The sequence below is a fragment of the Saccostrea echinata genome, unplaced genomic scaffold (genome assembly GCF_033153115.1).
Source record: "Saccostrea echinata isolate AGI-Se365-2 ecotype Australia unplaced genomic scaffold, CSIRO_AGI_Sech_v1 ptg000022l, whole genome shotgun sequence".
Classification (NCBI taxonomy): domain Eukaryota; kingdom Metazoa; phylum Mollusca; class Bivalvia; order Ostreida; family Ostreidae; genus Saccostrea; species Saccostrea echinata.
The window spans coordinates 17,164,341-17,188,275 of NW_026889771.1; the positions used below are offsets into that span (position 1 = coordinate 17,164,341).

At 33.7% G+C, this 23,935-nt stretch overlaps 1 protein-coding gene across 5 annotated transcripts in view; it reads left to right on the forward strand.

Annotated features, from left to right (window-relative positions):
• Positions 1–23,935, forward strand: part of LOC133190566 (uncharacterized) — an 83,550-nt gene that overhangs the window by 19,704 nt on the left and 39,911 nt on the right. For all 5 annotated transcript variants that reach the window (XM_061326265.1, XM_061326263.1, XM_061326260.1 and 2 more), the window contains exons 4-5: positions 9,446–9,533; positions 20,130–20,279. In XM_061326265.1, coding sequence (XP_061182249.1) covers positions 9,446–9,533; positions 20,130–20,279 — 238 coding nt within the window. The remainder of the gene's footprint in view (positions 1–9,445; positions 9,534–20,129; positions 20,280–23,935) is intronic.

The following is a 23,935-nucleotide window of genomic DNA, read 5'->3' on the forward strand; positions in this document are numbered from 1 at the left end:
ATTTGATCTCACATGCAAAACAATTTGAAGAAAGATATTTACTCTTAAATTAAGATTATCAGTTATTTAACACAAGGATACCCTCTATCCCAAACAAAAATAAAAATTGCCATAGTCATGAGCATGATGAACTTTTGCAGTTTTGGCAGTGCCATTTGGGTATTCCTTTCTCATTTAACAAAGAATAACAATGTAGAATATTATCTATGGAACAGGGAAGGGGGAAGGAATTCAGTGTACTTGACAAGAAACTTGGTTGTTTCATCTTAATTTTTTTTCATCTTATTTAAACCAGTAAACTTTATATTATTTTTATTGTACCCCCCACATATGAAGTTTGACGGGTATATTGGAATCACCTTGTCCATCTGCCATGTCTGATCCATATCTTTCTTACGGAGGAAATTAACGTCTACTACTTCACACAAATATTGTTCAATATCTGAGGGTGTGTTATGACCTTGACCCAAGGTCATTTGGGCAAGTTCAAGGTCATTGGAAGAAAATGTTCATAATTTGTGTCCAGTCCATATCTTTCTTATGGATATACTTGGTGAGTTCCCATTTTACAAAAAGATTGCTTATGACCTGAGGATGTGTCATGACCTTAAACCAAGATCATATGGGCAGTTCAAGGTCACTGAAAGAAAAAGTTCATAATTCATGTCCAGTCCATATCCTCTTATGGATAAACTTGGTGAGTTCCCGTTTTACACAAAGATTGACCTGAGGATGTGTCATGACTTTGACCCAAGGTCATTTGGCCAAGTTCAAGGTCACTGAAAGAAAAAGTTCATAATATCTGTCCATTCCATATCTTTCTTATGGATAAAATTGGTGAGTTTCCATTTTACACAAAGATTGCTTACGACCTGAGGGTGTGTCATGACCTTGACCCAAGGTCATTTGTGCAAGTTCAAGGTAACTGACAGAAAAAGTTCATAATTCATGTCTGGTTTTATTTTTCTTATGGAGAATAATGTTGGGAGTTTTCACTTCACACAAAGATTGCATATGACCTGAGGGTGTGTCATGATCTTGACCTATAGTCATTGTAGAAAAAATGGATAAATAATGCATCCATACTTTCCAGTAGAGGAATACTTGAAAATTATTATTTTAATTTTTCAATGTAATAAAAAAAAATGTTATTACAAGTATTGATGTTTAATTAGGCTGCACCTAGTTTCATTCATTAAAAAAAATAATGAGCAAGTAACGGTAAATTTTTACTCTAAATGTTTAAACAAATTGTGAACACCTCTTAGATGCATCAAATACTAGTATTAGTGACTTAGCAAACCGTGCGGGGGGTATTTGTCCATTTTGGACAGTTCTAGTTTTAAGCAGATAAAATCAGCAGCTATGCTTTGTAGTTTTCTACTTTCATTTTTAAAAAATGATCTACATGGGTTCCAATTTTATTGTTTGTTTATCATATCATTGTATTTAATTTTTGTTTTCAATAAAATAGTATTTAATTAACCCATAAGGCCATACCAGTTTGCAATATAGTTCAATTTTGCTTTCCTGATCAGGAAAGCAGATCAAAGGGTAAAATAAGAAGGATCCCGCCTAAATCTGGAAAGTTGGCAAGTATTAAGGGGGAGATAATTAAAAAAAATTAAAAATGGGTGGAGTCATTAAAAAATCTTCTCAAGAACCACTGGGCCAGAAAGGATATAACTTTTGTGAAAGCTCCCTGACATAGTGTAGATTCAAGTTTGTTCAAATCAGAACTCCCAGGGGTAGGGTGGAGCCATTGTAGATGATCAAATTTTTACATGGGTATATTTAGGAAAAATCTTTAAAATTCTTCTCAAGAATAGGAAGCCATGCTTGATCACATTTACGTCGAAGCATCCCTGGTAGCAGAGATTTAAGTTTGTTCAAAACTAGGGATGTCAATTTTACTCGGACAGCTTAGTCGAATAGCCGGAGGCTTTAGTCGAACGATAGTCGAGTACTCGTTGAAAATTTAATTAATTTTTCATGTCATTTTTCCTATTTGTCTTTAACAGACTGCTAGTCTGTACAATATTTAATCTACGCTATCACCATTATACAACGAATTCTTGAGTCGTTAACATTTACGTAGTAATAAATATACGTATCCAATGTTTTGATTTCAAATATATGTAAAGTACTGCACACTTTATCTTTATACAGAACATCATATGCTCGTATTTATCCTTTCTTTTCATGCTGCTAGTACATGTATCCGTTATTGATTTCTTACCTGAAGCCATTTGAATGTGTCTTGTCAGTGACCCGTGATTGTTAAACAATTAAAGCATAACTCTTATAAACACAAAGACAGCTTGTGATAAATTTTAATTATGAGATTTTTTGCAAACAATCAATACAAATGATTGATATTAATTACGCTCATAACTGTCCCCCACTTTACATGCATGTACAAATATGTAACAGCTTATTAATTATTCTTCATTCACAGATAGTTACATTATACGAGATCTTACGAAATTGCAGGTTGAACAGGTTGGAGAGAATACTCGAAATCGGGTATTATCTGTGAAATCGCGTATAGTCCCCGATAGCAGGGTATCGTTGAATCCGCGAAATCGGGTATCCCGTGCAACTTTCTGTAAAAACAGAAAAATAAAGCAACGGTGCATCATGACAGTTAGTGTTACGTCATCTACACTGTATCTTGGGGGTTTATTTTTATTAAACTCAATTTATATGGTTGTCTGACAAGTTTAAAATCACACGACAAACACTGCTGGGGTAGCAAAGAAGACACGGTGGCGTCAATATTTTTCAATACAATTTCTAAAAACAAATAACTACATGTTGTTTGTGTTTATTTCCAAATAAATTATTCCTCAAGCTTAATTTCCTAACTCATGTATATTTCACAAAATGTAAAACTTTGTAGAAATTCAACGACTAACGCTGTCTTATGTATGTTTTACTTAAAAATGTATGGCGTCCCTTTCACGTTAAAAAATTATTTCTCAGTTGATAAGTATTTCTTATCGATATAGAATACCGACGTTATTGCAAGGGGAAAAAAATAAAATTAAAATAAAACACATGGGAAGCAGGTTGAAAAATGATGTTATATGAAATCTAATTTAATCATCCATGTACTTAAAAACATTTTTTAAAATATATACACTGTACGGAGTGTAATTTCTAAAAACAAATAACTACATGTCGTTTGTGTTTATTTCCCAATAACTTATTCCTCAAGCTTAATTTCCTAACATGTGCATTATTCACAAAATGTAAAACTTTGAAGAAATTTACCGACTAACGCTGTGTTATGTATTGATATATAGGTAAAGTAAAGATTCTATAGTAAAATCATCAGTTCTTCCTATGATGTATGCATGCAGTGCAGTCCTGCAATTTCCGTGGAGAAAGGTGAAGGCGTGTATTTTAAAAAAAAAAAAAAAATAATGTCAATTTAGCGTGAAAAATTTAATTGCATTCAAAGGCATCGCCAATGTTTTGGTTGCATTTTGATCGATGCAAGCGACGTTATTTTACCTGTTTGTGTACAAATTGAGAGTGAGAGGTCTTGTTAAAAGGATTTTTCTTTGGCGGGGGTTGGGGGGGGGGGGGGGGTTCGACTGATAAACTTGCTATTGTCCTCATAACTTTATTATACCGAAGCAGACTTATGTACGTCACTATGCGGATAATACCAGAAGAGTCCCGAGATCATTGAAAAGCGAGGGAAATGAAATGCTGCCGGTGGATAGTTTGATGACTATTTCATTATGGGCAAATAGTACAAGAACTATTCCACGGTAGAGGTTGTTTAAAAAAATAGCGGGTTTATTCCTCCTATTTTTATGTAGAAAAAATTCACAGAGTATGATAGAAATTAGTGCATGAATGTTTTGGAGATATGATGAATTCTATTCACTCAAGAGGGCAGTATAGGGAATATAATTTTTATTAGGTGAATAGATATCCCCCCCCCCCCCCCCCCCCCCCAGTTACAGCTATTTACTTTTTTCCCCTGAAGTAGCCTAAAAATGGTAAAATATTGCCGACTTAGCGAATTAAAAGATCAACAGTTACATTTATTTTCTCTCACAAGCTGTGTTGCTGAGAACAGCATTGCCTTTGCTTAAACGTTGGAGGCATGTTGAATCCAAAGGAAATTTTAATAAATAAAAAAAAGAAGAAAGAATATATCGCCTATTTATAACTTCTGGAAATAAGCTTTATTTGACATTCTCTGTTTGTAAAGCATATGTACTGGTACAAGATATATGTAAGAAATGCTTTTCTGCATATATGCATTTATGACCAAACAAAAATCAACTCATAAAAATAGATTCAGGACCCCCCCCCCCCAAAAAATACGTATGCACGCGTTATATTGCTTTTTAGCCGTAATTTGAAGCATTTTAACCATTAAATAATTTATAAATTTTGTAACGAATTTGATTTTATGCAAAAGATGAATGTAAAAGCAATTAATGACGCATGATTGGATAAAATAGACAGTCCCCTGTTTACACCTGACATTATTTTGTGTGTGAAATGTGTTTCCGTATAATTTAAGTTATTTACAAATTGTTCATGTTTGTCGTGTTGATGTGGAAATATTATAAATTCCCGACTTTGGATATTTTACAGTTTTGTTGTGTTGGGTATGACTTTGAAGAAGTTGCAAATACTTTTAACATTATAAAAAATATAAAGCAGAACGAACGCCTGTTTGGGAGCAGACCATGAAATGTACAAAGCTCCACGGGTATTTGTTGTCATATGCGCATTATTCCAGACTTCCAGATCATTACTTGACTAGTAATACCTTTAGATAATATTTGTCTCTAGGTGGAAATTGACTCGGCAAAATGCGCCATCCCATTGTTTAAGTTTTATATAGTGATTATACCGCCTATACCCGATTTCGCGGATACAATGATACCCCGATTTCAGGGACTATACGCGATTTCACGGATAATACCCGATTTCGAGTATTCTCTCCAACCTGTTGAAACTTTACAATTTGGATCTGACATCTTTTAAAGTATGCCAATGTATGTTTGGCGAACAAAAAAATCCTTTGAACAATTATTGAAGATCGGATAAGCCTTTCCCTGAGTTTTACTCACGAGAACACTGAACTCTGATACGTTAATAATGAACTGAGCAGATCCACTTCTTTTTTTTACCTTGAATTTAAGATTATTAATAAGTAGCAAATTTTTAAGGAATAACCGACTAAAAAAATTTCAGTCGATAGTCGGTATGATCGAACAATAGTCGAGTACTCAAATATTCGTTGACATCCCTATTCAAAACATTACCCCCAGGGTAGGGTGGGGCTACAATTGGTAATCAAAATTTTACAAATGGGTATATATAGGAAAAATCTTTCAAATCTTCTTCTCAAGAACATCAAAGCTAGGATCATGTCATATTTATATGGAAGCATCCATAAGTAGTGTAGATTCAAATTTGTTCAAATCATGACCCCCAGTGGTAGGGTTGGGCCACTATGGGTGATTAAAGTTTTACATGGGTATAAATAGGAAAAATCTTTAAAAGTCTTCTTCTCAAAAACAGGAAAGCTATTATTAATCATTTTTAGCTCACCTGAGCCGAAGGCTCAAGTGAGCTTTTCTGATCGAAATTTGTCCATTGTCTGTCGTCGTTGTCGTTGGCGTTGTCGTAAACTTTCCACATTTTCATCTTCTTCTCCAGAACTACTGGGCCAATTTCAATCAAACTTGGCTCAAAGTATCCTTGGGTAAAGGGGATTCAAGTTTGTTCAAATGAAGGACCACGCCCCCCTCCAAGGGGAGATAATTACGAAATATCAAAAAATTAATGGCATTATTGAAAAATCTTCTTCTCAAGAACCAATGGGCCAGGAAAGATGAAACTCATGTGGAATTATTGTCAGGTAGTGTAGACTCAAATTTGTTCAAATCATGACCCCCGGGGGTAGGGTGGGGCCACAATGGACGATCAGAGTTTTACATAGGGATATATAGGAAAAATCTTCTTCTCAAGAACAGCAAAGCTATGATTGGTCATATTTATATGGAAGCATCCACAGGTGGAGTAGATTCAAGTTTGTTCAAATCATGACCCCCAGGGGTAGGGTGGGGCCACAATGGACGATCAAAGTTTTACGTAGCAATATATAGGAAAAATCTTCAAAAATCTTCTTCTCAAGAACAGCAAAGCAATGATTGGTAATATTTAAATGGAAGCATCTTCAGGTAGTGTAGATTCAATTTTGTTCAAATCATGATCCCCAGGGGTAGGGTGGGGCCACAATGGACGATCAAAGTTTTACATAGGTGTATTTAGGAAAAATTTTCAAAAATCTTCTTCTCAAGAACAGCAAAGCTATGATTGGTCATATTTATATGGAAGCATCGTCAGGTGATGTGGGTTCAAGTTTGTTCAAGTCATGATGCATCCGCAATAGAAAATAGCAATAGCTATAAACCAATTTCTTTTAAAAATGCTCACAATGAATAATTATAGCTTGAAAATAAAATTGCATCAATTGTATCTACAATTGATTCTTTTACAAAACAACGATATTATGTTTTATTTTCACACAATAAAAATGTGAGGGTTGTTGTGGATGAATTTCTACAGAAAGGTGCGTCGAATGACATGAATAACATTTTGGAACGATAACCGTGGAACACAAACAACCAACAGGTGGTAAAATAATTACAAAATTACATAAACACGAATACTATAAGACTGAAAAGATTGAATTTCTAAATCTTAGCTTTACTTTTACAATCTTCTGACCAACTTTATCCTAAAAACCGATGATGTTGACCAGTATTACTGTATTTCTCCATTTCCTCCAATATACCACGCCCTATCGTAACTCGATCGTACTTGTAACAGAGCAGAGTCATGGTTGTAGTTTAGATGCAATCACTAAAACAACGCTTTGACATTGGCAATTAGAAAGAATAGTATATAAATTCATGAAGTCCTTCAGAGTTCTTCAATTGACTGAAAAGATAATAGTTTGATATTTAGCATGAACATGTTCGACGGTGTCTGGTCAATTCGAACCCTGCTCCATTCAGACCATGACATAAGGCCCCAGACTGTAATTGTGACATTTTGTTTAAAACTATTTTTTCATTATTATTATTATGTCACCTGAGTCACTCACTCGACCTATTGCTATCGTCAGATTCTTTTGAAATTATTTTTCTTGTTCGATGTCATTGAAGCCTTTCAGGCTTTTGATTTAAAAATTGTATCATCAATATAATCTTTCACACATTTGCTTCCTTTATTTTATTGAATAACTTTTTGATAAATTATTATTTTACATATGTGTTTAAGTGTGTATATGAAAAGAAAAAAAGCCTCACACATGATTCGAACTCTCCAAAGTTCATGGTTAGGCATAAGACTGAATGTGTTAACCACTAAGCCACAAAGTCTTTTTGTCATTGATGTTTGTCAGTGTGATTTAAATAAATGAGTTTGTTTAAGTGTAATTTTTTTCAGAAATGTTTGATTTTCATATAAAATGGATTCAGACTCCATTTTTTGAAACATATAATAGATTGTATATTTGTTTTCCATCATTTTAACATTAATGTAGAATGGAGACTTGACCCACTCATATTCAAAAATCATTTTTTTATGGCTCCATTTTCCACTGATTCAGAATATGTTAAACTGGCAACTTTAACTACTTATTATCAACCAATAAGTCTTTCAATAAAATAAATGAATCATATGTGTTGAAGATGCCATTACTCAAAACACAATTTTTTGGAAAAATATACTTTTTACGTGAACTTTGAAAATTGAGAAAAATATTTTCTCAGAGCGGGGGATTGTCCTTACCTTGTACGCCATCTTTCTTTGTTCAAATAATGAACTTGAGGGGTAGGGAGGGGCCACTATGGACAATCAATCTTTCACATAAAAATACATAGGAAAGATTTGTAAAAATCTGAAGAAGAACAGCAAAGTCATGATCAGTTAAATTTATATGGAATGAACAGTAAACTAATAGATGGGTCACATTACCCATCTAAAAATGAGACAGAAATACCTACATGAATATCTTTGTACTTTAAAAAGGTTCTTCAAAGACCAAGAGAAGCCAATGTGAGAGTGAGTGTGATGGGTTTACAATATTAGCTCAAGCACTGTTGTTTTGTTTAGTCTACATGGTGATAGTGACAAATGAGAGTATATTAGCACTGGCAAGTATTATGGTTTGCAAATGAGTATTAGACTAACTACTTTGTTGGTCCCTGATAATCTTATTTCTCTTGCATTTATATCTACATCTGTCACTTTATTTTTACTTCATTTTATACTTTTATTATTCTTTTACAGTGTAATACTCGGTTGACTGTTAAGGCCCTTGGGCCTCTTGTTAACTTACCTAAACAAAGTCGTTGGAGCTTATGTAAAACCCACAGCATCCCAAGTTTAAGTTTTTGGAGCAGATTTGTTTTATTCCTTTCAAGTACTTCTATGCCCTATATTGATTGTTTTTGCAAGAATGATGCTCCTAGTATGTTTCATTATACCAGAGTCCAGTTGAAGTTGCTGAATTTTTAGCCAAAGAATGATCAGTATTATGATTGGAGTATTTTCAAGTTTTTGAATTTGGATGCTGGATCATCACAGGATGTCATAAAGCAAAACAACAACAAAAAATGACTAAAAAAAATTACAAGTGCACAATCTTTTAATGTTACAAGTGAAGCAATCAGAATGTCCAATACTGTGCTCGACATTAATATACCCTGACACATTAATGGACTACTTGAATGTAGATCTAGAAAGCCTTTTATGTGAAGAAAGACAACAATTTAGAATTAAAATGACATTCAAATTACTGTAAACACTACAATTTTTGACACCTTTTCTTTCCAAAATCAACAGTTTGAAATTCATCTTCAACTTTTAGTATTTGTGACCAAGGAAACATTCTACATGAATCATGATGAATACACAATTTAAATATAATGTTAGTTTCTAGCAATAGAGTTATGTCAGAAAATCTAGGTCATAAAGCTCTTGGATATTTCTTGTATATAAGTTAGTTTACAATGTTTCAGTTAATTCTTGATTAACAATAAAAGTGCTAAATATGGATTTATTACAAAGCAAAGGATTATTGACAATCTGTCATTGATTTGCTTTGAAATTTTGGAGGTAGCAGATCTCAACTCTAGTATTTTGACTCTCTGAATATCTTGACAATTCTGTAAGTCCTGCTGATTTAGAAATATACAGTCCAAAGTTTATGTGTACTTATTATCTACTTAAATGAATGGAAACTACATTAGGTAGTTCCCATTTATAAAAAAAAAATGTTGTAAATGTGAACACCTTAGTCTGGCATCAGTGTATTCAATCTTTTTATTGGTTGATGATCCCACTTTAATATACAAGGTTATCAAAAACTTGTAGTTGATTTTCTTATTTGCAGCTTTGAATTAGACCCAGAGATGAGAGAGTCCTGTCAAATTCTTGCAAAGTATTTAGAGGATTCCACTGAAGTCACAACAAAACAACTGGTAAGTGATACATTCCAGGGCTCTAATTGGCAACTAATTTAGTCGCCATGGAGCCTAAAAATTCTGACTGGAACCTAACGTTTCTCTATAAGTCGCCAAATTGGTAACCATTATTATATATTGACTTGATATATTGTTAAATTCCGGAACTATAAACATTTGCATTTGTTTTTTTTTTTTTCATAAGACCAGTTAAGAAGTCTGAAAGTTAGCAATGGACATGTCTTGTGTTTTCTTTGTCACACTGTTTGCTTTTTAAGTCAAGCACATGCAAAAAAACTTTGCATCGCGTCAGTGAACACAGAGGTCACATAAACCATAAGACAATAGCAGTCCTGGGTAATTGTTGGCTTCCGAAAATCAACTGTTGTGAAACGCTGGGTGGTGTAGCCAATTGTTTGTCAATTAATTTCTCACTCGTAAGAGATATCTGACCTGTTGTTGGCAACCTTATACCAGTTAAAATCACTCATGCATATCGCTTAGCACTTGGATATGATTCAATCGGTCAAGTTTTGAATCAGATTATACGTAAACAATTTGAATAACACATCTCATTCTATAAATTTAATGCTTCCATTGGGATGCACATTTATTGAAATAATGCGTCCTGAGCAAAAATTTACACAGGACGCAGACCAAAATGAATCACTGCCCAGGGATAGGGTGGGGCCACAATAGGGAATCCAAGTTTTACATTGAAATATATAGGAAAAATCTTTAAAAATATTCTGAAGAATCACTGGGCCAGAAAAAGCTGAAATATATCTGGAAGCATCCTGAGGTAGTGTAGATTCTAAATTGTTCAAATCATGGCCCCCTGGGGTGGTGTGGTGCCACAATGAGTATTAAAAGGGGGAAATATGGTGAAGAACAGCAGGTCCAAAGTTACTCAGGTGAGCTCTGTGGCCCATGGGCCTGTTGTTAATTGTCTGTCATTCTGTCTGTGTGTAACATTCAAGTTTGTGGACAATATTTCATAAAGATTTTTAACTAACTTCAACAAAGTTGGGGAAGCTTATGTAATACCCTTAGCGTCGGCATCCAAGGTTAAAGTTTTTGGAGCAGATTTCTTTTCAAGTACTTCTATGCCCTATATCAATCAGAGGTGCATGGAGGATGCCTGTAGTGTGTTTCATTGTACCAGTCAAGGTTTCAGATGATGCAATTTCAGCTAAAGATTGACCACATTAATGTTTTTGGAGCAGATCTCTTTTCCAAGTTACTATAAGTCCTATGTTGACCAAACTTGTATGGATGATACATCTAAGGATGCACACTACAAGGCTTGCTTCATATGCTGAATCTAATCTACATTTTTCAGATGAGTGACCAAGTTAATGTTTTTGAAGCAGATCTCATTTCTGAGTAACTATAAGTCCTATGTTTGACCAAACATGCATGGATGATACATCTAAGGATGCACACTACTGGACTTGCTTCAGTTGCTGGATTTGACATACATTTTCCAGATGAGTGACAAGGTTAAAGTTTTTGGAGCAGATTTCATTTCCAAGTAACTATAAGTCCTATGTTGACCAAACTTGCAAGGATGATACATCTAAAGATGCAAACTACTGGACTTACTTCGGATGCTGGATCTGACCTACATTTTTCAAAGGAGTGACTAAGTGAGAGTTTTTGGAGCAGATCTCATTTCCGAGTAACTATAAGCCCTATATTGACCATACTTGCATGGATGATACATCTACAGATGCACACTACTGGACTTGCTTCATATGCTGGATCTGACCTACATTTTCAAGATGAGTTACCAGGTTAAAGTTTTTTGGAGCAGGTCCATTGCCAAGAAACTATAATGCCTCTCTGAAACAAACTTGCATGGATGATACATAAAGGGATAAATACTTTCAAACTTGCTTTGGATGCTGGATTCGACTTACATTTTGATGATGAGTGACTAGTTTAAAGTTTTTAGATTAGTCCATTCCCAAGTAACTGCAAGCCCTATCAAATTGCATAAATGTTGAATCTATGGATGCACACTACTAGATTATTAGTTTAGTGTGGGACTTTGCCTTACTTAAAGACAACATTCGTTGAGGTGAGCTCTGTAATCTCTGATTACCTATGTTTAGCTTTTGCAATGAAATTTATATCATAGCTCTATATAACGTAACAAGACCATATTGATGTAAAGGTCAAAATGTCAAGGTAAGAAAATCATAAATTGCATTGAATGATTTCCAGATGATAATTTTTGCTCTCACTGAGCTTTAGCAATGGCATTTCATGCTGTAACTCCATATGATTTAGTCAGGTCAGGGGAACTATATTCTTTTACAGCAGAATAAATTTACATACTACCATCATGATTTAATAGAAAATATATCTTAATATATTGCATTATATTATTGTGAAATTCTATATTGCAGTAACCCAATTTTTAGCTCTTCTGAGTCAAAGGCTCAAAGAGCTAAAGCTCTTTGATATTTTGCTTACTATAAGGAATGGGATAATCAAATCTTGTCAGTTGATGCATCTTTAGACCTCATATCATGTTGACTCAAAAGTACGTCACTGTGTCCTGCTTTTTGAATTTTGCAGGCATTTGTTTTCGAATTGATTAAGATGCACATTTTGGACACTTTAAAACACATGATGATCAAACTTTGTCAATTAATGCATCATGGGTCCTCAGAGTACTTCAACTGAAAAGGAGGTCACCTTGACCTAATTTTTAGCTCACCTGAGCTGAAGGCTCAAGTGAGCTTTTCTGATCACATTTTGTCTGTAGTCTGTCTGTCCGTCTGTCTGTCTGTAAACTTTTCACATTTTCGACTTTTTCTCCAGAACCACTGGGCCAATTTCAACCAAACTTGCCACAAAGTATCCTTGAGTAAAGGGGATTCAAGTTTGTTCAAAGGGGAGATAATTGTGAATTCGTTAAAAATTAATGGCATCATTAAAAAATCTTCTTCTCAAGAACCAATGTGCTTGAAAATATAAAACTTATGTGGAAGCATCCTCAGGTAGTGTAGATTCAAGTTTGTTCAAATCATGACCCCCGGGGGTAGGGCGGGGCCACAATGGAGGATCAAAGTTTTACATAGAAATATATAGGAAAAATCTTTAAAAATCTTCTATTCAACAACAGCAAAGCTCTAATTGGTCATATTTATATGGAAGCATCCTCAGGTAGTGTAGATTCAAGTTTGTCCAAATCATGACCCCCGGGGGTAGGGCGGGGCCACAGTGGAGGATCAAAGTTTTACATAGAAAATGGGAAAAACCTTTAAAAATCTTCTTCTCAAGAACAGCAAAGCAGTGATGAGTCATATTTATATGGAAGCATCCTCAGGTAGTGTAGATTCAAGTTTATTCAAATCATGACCCCCGGGGGTAGGGTGGGGCCACAATGGAGGATCAAAGTTTTACATAGAAATATATAGGAAAAATCTTTAAAAAATCTCTTCTCAGGAACAGCAAGGCCCTGATTGATCATATTTATGTGGAAGCGTCCTTAGGTAGTGTAGATTCAAGTTTGTTCAAATGTTGACCCCCTGGGGTAGGGTGGGGCCACAATGGAGGATCAAAGTCTGAAATAGAAATATATAGGAAGATTTCTTCTGATGAAGAATTGCAAAGCCATTATTAGTCATTTTGATATGGAAGCATCCTCAGGTAGTGTAAATTCAGTTTTGTTCAAAAGATGACCCCGGGGTAGGGTGGTGCCCAATAGGGGGATCGAAAGTTTTACATAAGAACATATAGAAAAATGTTTCTTCTCAAGAACAGAAAAGCTATGTTTAGTCATATTGATATGGAAGCATTTTCAGGTAGTGTAGATTCAAGTTTGTTCAAATGATGACCCCCGAGGGTAGGGCGGGGCCACAATGGAGGATCGAAAGTTTTACATAAGAACATATAGAAAAAATATTTCTTCTCAAGAACAGAAAAGCTATGTTTAGTCATATTGATATGGAAGTATCCTCAGGTAGTGTAGTTTCAAGTTTGTTCAAATGATGACCCCTGGGATAGGGAGGAGCCACAATGGGGGATCAAATTTTTACAAAGGAATATATGGGAAAATTTTTTTAAAATCTTCTCAAGTACAACAAAGCCATTTGTTATATTGACATGGAAGCATCATCAGGTAGATAAAAATTCAAGCCCTGTAAAAACATTGCTAATTTTTAATCTGAATTTCCTGAGTTTTCTGAAAATGGTGATATTGTGTAATTATATAGATTTATTAAGTTATTTCCACCTACTCAGTTGATCTACGAGTAAATGATAAGGACTGTATGCATTATTTCAGGTAGAAAAATATATTTTCAGTGCATTAATACATATTAAAAATGATAAATTAAATATTTCAGGTATTAATTGGCTTAGAATCATCAAAGGATCATTCTCTTTAAGGCTGTTTTGCGGCCTACAATGACTTCAAATTTTCAAATAGTACTTTTTCCCTTAAAAATTGCATGAATCAGTAGGTGAATGTTCCAATTTATTGAATAATGTTGATTGGTTAAAGATACAATAGTATTTGTTATGATATAGGGTCACAAAGTAAGGTACTATCGGTCCGTATTAGCATTAGGGCAATGGGAAAACTCAAGAGGGTGGGTGTGTTAGGTAACTCCTACACATGTCATAACCACCTTTAACCAACACCAAAATTTGTTTGTAAACTTCTAATAAACATAAAAAGTGACTACCAAATTATGAACTTGGTTAAAGGTGGTTATGACATGTAAATAAAAACTTTTCACTTCATTTTTACGATATTTTCAGGAAAAGCTAACTACTCATAATAAAGGATATTAGCTTATGTAGATTATTTCTTATTATAAACTTTCACTTAAAGTACATATTTCTACTGATTTACAAAGAATTGTTATAAGCCATGCATGTTTACTCAAAAAATGTCAACTTTTTTCTTTAAAAAATCTAAAATCAAAGGACTGAAATGACTGGATGTAATGAAATTACACGTGAAGACAAGTCTCATTGAATTATCTGCTAGAAATTAAAAACGAAAAAAAACCCAACTTTTTATAGACTATAAGGCGTGAATGTAAGTTATTTATTATATTATTATTTATAATGATACTTTAGTTTATCTATGCTAGTTTTCCTAAGGGGTACTGCATATCTGTTGGTTCTAGAAATGATAAAAGCTATCTTTGTTGTAGCAAGAAGATTCATTTGCTATTTGTGTTATAAACTTATTTTTCTATGGGTACACATGTAACTTATATAGATAGGGAATTTCCAATGGGATGGTTTCATAATGGGAATTTTCGCCTCAACCTTTTACAAGGACACTTTTCTGTATGAAATACATGGGTTCCATGTTCTTTGTTAACTGGGTGATGAGAGGACTCAGTCTTTTTACCACACATCTTTGGTAGCATCAATATAAGTTACGAGAACAGCTGTTCTGTCTTAGAAAATAAAATTCCAAGGAGGAGAGGGGTTCCTAAATGTCACATGTGATTGAAAACTGAATGCTGCTTTACGCCATTTTAGAATTATTCACTCAGATAAAGAGATCATCCACTTAAGGTGAAGTATCAAATTTTGATTTATGCATGGTTTCATTATTGACCAACGCTTACCGTGGGACGGGACCTCCTTTTTAAAGATGATTTACTTTTAATGCTGAGGATTTAGCAAAGAAACTGTCACTACCCGTGTTAAACACCTTAGTTTTTGACGCGGCACTGAGAAAAGGAAATTTTACCCTTAGGTTTCAAGGGTGCGAAAGGAGCGTCAAACCCTTAGGGCCCATTTTGTACCTGGGACGTGTAGAACTTCGTTAGTCCAAGGATATATACTAAAACTTCTGATATGCGTAGTGGAATTAGGAACTGTTGAAAATCTACTCCATTTTATGGAGTGCTGTTAGAAAAGGAGGGGGACTCGACTTTTATACATACATTTATGTATTATAGTTTAGATAGCTTTTTAAATTAAATATATTGTTTTACATGTGTAATTAAATGAAATCAAAGCAATTCTTACGATGTTATTTTATTTTACGTCGATATATATATTTTTAATACAACCGTTCTGAGTTTTATGTACTGACTATTTAAATGAATAGTCAACATGTAATTGCATTAATATTTTCATCCTGTAAATTAATATTTTTTTATTTTTTGCAAATGTAGAATTTATTTTATTGATTACAAATTAATTTTTATTTAATCACAAACAAAATCCATTCAATGCTTTCAACATTTGATACACTACTTTTATAGTTCAATAGAAGCTTAGAAACCTCATTTCTTACATGGGCATTTTATGCGTAAAATAGGTGCCACATCTATACAAACAATACACAATTACAATATAAACAAATATGAAATAATACTTTTAATTAAATGCTAATTAAACATTTTTCAACATCATACGAGGTGCATTTTGTAAAGATTTACATTCAAAATATGCAAAATGTGAATGCATCCAAACTCTTGTTATAAAAATATATTTTAAACCCAAAATTAAACAATCTTCACATTTATTACTTAAGTCCAATATGTTTCCGACATAAATTAACAATTTTTGATCATTTACATTCAGAAACATGCATAGAAACTTGATGTAAATAGACCTACCCTCAATTTTTCTTTAATTGACAGCACATTTGTAATCTCTAATCAGGTTACTTAGGTGATCGATGTTGAAAAACAAACATCAAAATCATGAAGTAGAATGATTAAAGTTACATAAAATCACATTCTTAAGTGATTTTATCGTAGGCCGGAAATTGGCGTTATAGAGAATCATCCTTTGTCAGTTGATGCATCCTGGATCCTCAGAGAACGTCAACTGAAAAATAGGTCACCGTGACCTACTTTTGAAATGTTATGGCTATATTTCAATATTTTGGGACTAATTGGCTTAGAATCATCAAATTTGTCTATTGATGCATCTTTGGTCTTTGGAGAATGTCAACTGAAAAGTGACCTACTTTTAAAATTTTACATGTATATAATATACTTAGTGTTGTCAACGAGTACCCTGTTAACCATCAAACGATGCGAGTATCGGTTAGTAAAACTGCTATTCGATTACTCGGATAAAAATACATTTTACATAGTAAATACAGGTGACTCTCAGTGGCTCGAACTCCCATCTCTCGAAGTTCTCGATCTCTCAAAGTGAACCTCCGGTCCCGTTTTTTTCCTCTATATAACTAAGCAAATTTACTCCTGATCTCTCAAACTCCCGATCTCTCAAAGTTCTCTATCTCTCGAACCAGGACCTGGCTCCCGTTACACATATTTCATTGTTTTTTACTCTCTATCTCTCGGAGTTTTGATTGCGCATGTATACACGTCAATCAAGCGTAAAATTTATTCAGCTTGGACTTACCTAGATAACAGTGAACACCTGGGGCTGGGATGGAAGTGTTAATTGGGTGTTTACATAGATGATACTACACCTGTGAGTCGTCCGATATAATGAATTGGTTAATTGGTAAATTATAAACAAATCGCTTCACAACTTATTTTGACTGGACGAGACGATAATTTTGAGAAAATAATTTAGGGAGGTGTCAGTAATTTTTCATAGATTATGAACTTTAATATTATTAGAGTCTACACAATCCCTGTTTGGCAAATATTGCACAAGAAATCCTATCTTAAGAATTGTATACCGATTATGAGCAATCTTGTGAAGGACCGATCAAGCCCGCGCCCGGGGTTAGCAAAATTGACAATTGCTATTCAGGTTTAATGTAATCATGAAATGAGAACAAATAAATATTGAAACTTAAATGAATCATTTTATTTATTCAAAACACGATCATTGTTGTTGAAATCAAGTGAATTACCTGTAAAATACGAATGAAAACGTGTAATGACATTATCAACATATACTTCCGGTATGTATAATAGTAGAACAATGATGATCGGAACTGAAAATTCCAGATTTTATTCACTTTCGATCTCTCGAACCCCCCGATCTCTTGAACTTTTCTTAGGGTCCCTTGAACTTCGAGAGATCGAGAGTCACCTGTACGTAGAAAATAAATGTTATATGGTTTATAAATGTATAACACATTTACCTAAAATTATTTACCATTAGACTTGATCTTGACTAGTGGTTCACAAATAGGATCGATTTGTTTTGATTAGTTTTCACACTCTATATATTAATTGATAGCTTTGATTGCCAGGGGTATAAAAAATTTGAAGACCTCAGTTATAATTACCTCATTTACACCTGTGCTAGTCAAAGGAGCATAATTTAATAAGATGCCACCACAGACATATAAAGCTTGGAAGTATTTTAAAAGAACAGCTGATCTGAGATCTGTAAAATGTAAATTATGTGAATCGAAGTTATTGTATACGAGTGGGACTACAAATATGTTAAATCACCTAAGATTAAAACATTGTTTGGAAACCAGCGATTTACTGGACACTCTACAAATCAACCAGTGATTATGGGTATTTTAATTCTCCTTGATCGCGACATATATTAGGGGCTGAAAAGAAAAACATAATGAGAGCCATTGTGAAAATGGTGATTGACGACTATATACATGTATCTGTCTTCTTCGTGTATCGATAAAATTATTCTCTTAAACAAAAACAAACTGTCCGTTTCGATTGACATCTAAAATCAAAATTCTTTGAAGATATTGTGTATGTGTTTAAGTTTGTAATTGTAAATAGTTCATATACAGTATATTTGTTTTATTTCTACTGATAGGTAAAGGATGAGATAAATAATAGATATGGAAACTGTAATGAAAAATCATCCGAGTAACCGGGTACTTGATCGGAAAAGTAAGCGAGTAACCGGTTACTAAAAATCGTCCAATTTGACAACACCAAATATACTGAAAGGAAAAAGAAATGCAGGGTAATATAATGTGGGAAAATTTTTTGACTGTATAACCGAAAATTATGAAAATTTGTCAGAGGGATATCTTGGTTACTGTGCATTAGAATCAGTGGTCAGAACTACTCAACCGTGAAATATATGATGTCACATAAGGAAAGTGGTAAAAAGCCGAATACGTGTGCATATCGATGACGACATGTTTTTCAACACATCTCGTACCATTTGCTGCACTCGATATTTACAGTTGATTTGCATTTCTTGAAATCAAGGTACGGTTGACGGAAGTACCATGGGGTCTGGCTATTGCATTGCCTAAGTAAGGACAAAGGCAACGACAGGTTTCTGTGCAGTTTGTTGTGAATTTTTCCACAATAGAACATCTTACTTGTCCTTCGAGAGGGCATAGATGGTTTCCAACCAACCGTGATGATGACGTTGACGCATAACAGTGCCACATCAAGATCGGACTATTCATCCTGCCACCTGTATAATCACCAACACATTACTCTAAAACTGCTATTAATACAGCAGGCTATCATAATCGTTACATTCACCCCAAAACTGAAGGAAATCGATAGCGCAATTTTGGTTTGTGAGTTCATCAACTTTACATAAGTGTTCCTCTAACTTGCGCATGCATACCTCGTTTGCTTATTTTTGGGGCATGTTAACTCCCCTCCCAATGCTGCCAGGGTTTGTCAAGATTTCCTCGAAAACAATCACATTCATCCAGTTGACTGATCTCCATCAAGTCCATCTTTTTCGCATCAAACGCCTGTAGGACTACATGGACGATAGGGTTTAAAATGTCCAAGCTGGTCTCAATCAACTAAGGGCTGCCTTCTCGGAAAAGGTTGAATAATATCCCTATTAGAAGGATAAACACACTGATGAACTCCATGCAAAGGAGAATCAAGGGTGTGACAGATGCGCGATGGAGACATGTGAGATAATGAGAATTTTCATTTTTGACTTTTGGGGGTACCATCATGTGAGTTTCAATAACTCATGAATTATTGGGAAAAATCAAATGAGATTTTGGTTACATTTTTATTAAAGATGATTTTAAATGTTAGATAGGAAAACTGGAAAATACATCTGAAATATATACATGTAACCTTATTTCACCTAAAAAGTTTACCCTGCGTTTCTTTTTCCTTTCAGTATATTTCAGGTACTAATTGAATTGGAATCATCAAACTTTGTCATTTGATGCATCTGAAGTCCTCAAAGTATATCAACTGAAAAGTAGGTCACCCTGACCCAATTTTAAAATCTTATGGCTATATTTAAATATTTTAGGTACTAATTGGCATAGAATCATCAAACTTTGTCAGTTGATGCATCTTGAGTCTTCGGAGTAGGTCAACTGAAAAGTAGGTCATTGTGACTTACGTTTTGAATTTTATGATGATATTTTAATATTTCAGATGCTAATTGTCTTAGAATCATCAATTATTTTCAGTTGATTCATCTTTGGTTCTTAGAGTGTTTTAACCAAAATGTAGGTCATGATGACCTAGTTTTGGAATTTCAAGGCTTGATGTGAATATACAGGATACTCAGAGGCTTCAAATAGAAGTGACAGGTTGTACAATTTATCAGAAGAGTGATTCAAGGCCCTTGGGCCTCATGTTTAGCATAATTTCATATACTGAGTTAGAATAAAATATTCAATTCAACAATGATATAAGATTGATTCATTGATTGTTCTAATTATTGCAGTAAGGAAAAGTTAAAAAAGATTGCCTTCATGTATTTTAGAATGCCAGTGTTGAAACAATTAAAAAACATTGGTTCAAGACATCCAGTCACAAACTATCAGATCCCAATCAAGTGGAGGATTTCCTGTCCAGCTTCAATGAAATCTCCAAAGCCTGCCTCCAATATATTGTAAATCTACAGGATGACAATGTAAGAAATATTTATGTAATTGAAATGCATCTATAAACACTGTAGATGTACATTTTTCTGTGTGGAATTAATTAATGATATGTATGGGATCACATTTTCCATGGAAATTTGTCAGAGCTTATTTAAAGTGCATATAACATATATACAATGGCTGTTCAAAAATCGGCCTTATTTTCTACCTGGGGATTATTCTATCAAATTATGACCCTGTGGAAAAAAGAATGTTTACAGTATTTTAATAAAAAGAGAAAAATGCCAAATACTCAAAAATTTCTGTTTTTTGAAATGCCTCTCCAAGAGATTTTGCCAAGGACATTTAGTCTCCTTCAAATTTTACATAAGAATATATAGGAAAATTCTTTAAAAATCTTCTTCTCAACAACAACAAAGCCACAATTAGTCATATTGATATGGAATCATCCTCAGGTAGTGTAGATTCAAGTTTGTTCAAATCATGACCCCCAGGGGTAGGGTGGGGCCACAATGGGGGATCAAAGTTTTACATAGGAATATATAGGAAAAATCTTTTTTAAAAACTTCTTCTCAAGAACAACAAAACCACAATTAGTCATATTGATATGGAATCATTCTCAGGTAGTGTAGACTCAAGTCCGTTCAAATCATGACCCCCGGGGGTAGGGTGGGGCCACAATGGGGGATCAAATAGGAATACATGTATATAGGAAAAATCTTTTAAAGATCTTTTCAAGAAGAGGAAAGCCATGATTAGTCATATTAATATGGAAGATTCAAGTTTGTTCAAGGCATCCTCCAGTAGTAGGGTGGGGCCATAATGGGGGATCAAAGTTTTACAAAAGAACATACATGTTTGTAGGAAATATCTTTAAAAATCTTCTTCTCAAGAACAAAAAAGCCATGATTAGTCATATTGATATGGAAACATCCTCAGGTAGTGTAGATTCAAGTTTGTTCAAATCATGAACCCCCCCCCAGGGTAGGGTGGCAGACATCTTTAAAATCTGTTTACAAGACTAGCAGAGCCATGATTAGTTTTATGAATATAGAAGCATCCTCAGAGAGTTAAGATTCAATTTCATTCAAAACATGGCACCTGAGGGTAGGGTATGCCCTATGCAGATGATGAAAGCTTTACATGTGAATAAATAGGAAAAGAAATCTGCTGATGAAGAACAGCAGGGCCATATTGACTCAGGTTAGTGTTGTGGCCTATGGGCCTCTTGTTGCTTTGTTCCTCTGCTCTGCCTCTGGGCATTAAGTAGTCAAACTAAGCATGCCAAGTGTATAGTTATGATGAGCAATACCCCTGCGAGATGATCATGAATAATTCATGATTTTCCTTGAATTATTCATGAATTTTATTCATGAAATGTTCATGAAGATCCTATGAACTTATTATTGGACATTTTCAAATCATGAATTTTCATTCATGAAAGAAAGTTGATGAATATTCATGAATATATTTTTACATGAATAATTCATGAAGAGTCATATTCATGAAGATTCATCATTTTAAGAATTGTCCAATAATAAGTTCATTGCATCTTCATGAACTGTTCATGAATAATTTATAAAATTTATTCAGGAATGTTCATGAATGAATAAAATTTCATGAACTATTCATGAATATTTTTGCTTATTTGTATACAAAAAATGCAATATTATTATTCACTTTTATTCATGAAAATGCAAGAAGTCTAATCAAGCAAAAAACTGTAAAAGAAGATATTTTATAATACAGCATCTTGAAAGATTTCACAAAATATCTGTTTGTTTTCCAACAATGGCAACAAAATGTTTTTTTTAAAGTAAACAACTCTGATAATTTGATAACCATAATTATGTATACATGTATATCTTATTTTACTCTTATTTAAAGCGACAAACTAGAAAGAGTTGAAGTATCTTGAAACACTGTTTACAGACAAACGTAAAGAACTGATATTAGCTGAATTTGAGCTCCCTCTTCTTTTAATAAAAATAAAAAAAAAATAGCATTCAAATGGCAACACATTTTCATAGTATTGAAGGCTTTGCAATTGCCTTACCACTTACTTGCAACTTTTTGAATGTTTTGAATTTCTTATGTACATGTAGTTCATTCCTGGTAAAATTATGAAAAATTTCAAACACGACTCTGTGCAGAATCCTAAACCTTACTTGGTCAAGAGGAGGGCGGGGTCCTGCCTCAGCATATTTCAAAGTGGGTTTTTTTTTGGCCAGAAATGGAACAGTTTTTAATTCCAGTCTAGGAGAAAAGTCTGTTTAGCAATAGGGCAACAACTTTGAGGGCTATCAAGCATTTTCGAGCAGAAATGGTCAATTCCAAGATTCTTCTTGGTTCTCCATTTGGAATTTCCAGAATTTCATCATTTAGATCCTTTGATCGAATATCATTCATATTTTCATTTCTTTCTTTTGTTTTTTCAAGAGTCCGGATTTTTTTGCAGAGTTTCTTATCTTCTGATCTCAACTCATCAACATCATTTATGAACTGCTTCTCTTTTTCCTACAAGAACAAAGATTTTCTGAAAATGCCCATGAAGATTTTTGTTACATTTCTTAACTAATGAGAATTAACAAATCTTAAACTTTAACATTTTTACACTGAAACATGGTATTATAATGAAGGTTGCCAAGAACATTCACCTTAAAAAATTCATCTATAAATATCTAGTATACTCTTTATTTAGCTGAAAAGTGTAGTATTAAAAGCAACTTTTGGTATGTAATGCTAAAAAGTTACATTTACCAAAGCAGATTGACATAAAGTTGCAAACGAAACTGCAAAGGGGATCATAAATTTACCGAGGACTACTGGGGTAGGTCATCCAATATTAAAACAATGATTCTTAAAAGTTTATCATGGCTTAAACACTATAACGTAATTAAATATGAAAAGTACAAATTTGTCTTTGTCTAAAGATTCTCTGGACCTAAATTAATGGTTCAAATCTTCAGTGACACTTTCTGAAGAAAGTGTGCCTATTAAAACAGAATTAAAAGAAATTTTCAGGCAATTTATAACAAAAATAAGATTTTTTTTCCCTAAAAAAAAAAGATATTAAAAAGGTAAGTGCAGAGAGATGCTGCAAACAGTTCAAAGGTTACTCAGTACATTAACCTGCTTGATTTACCTGTAGTATTTAGTGATGTGGCAGGTGGTGACTGCCTTTCTGTTGCTGAATGCCTTGAAAATAGTTTGCTGGAACAGGATGCTATTTAGAAAAAAATATTTTCATTTTTAATGATAACCTATTTGTGTCTGTGTAATCATTTTAATTTGTGAAAGTATAATTATTGTAATAGATTAACTTAAGAGAGTTGAACTGTTTGGCTTACACTTGAAAAGAAACTTTTCATACGTACTGATGCATCCTGAAATGTATGGTTAAATTCTCCAATTCCTTCTTTTATTTTCTCAAGATGTTTCTTGTCATCTACAAATTAACAATAAAACAATTATATGACTTTTAACTTAGAATTTTCATTTTACACAACTCTTATTACCATCCACAGTCTTGGGTCAAAACACTTTGTATGTGCCTTATCTAATCAATTAAAGCACCATTAGATTACAAGTGTAAAAGTGGTCAGGAACCTCCCCCCCCCCCCCCCCCCTTCAAAAAAAAATTTATACTCTAAAAGTTTTGAATTCTTATTGTAAATTTACCAAA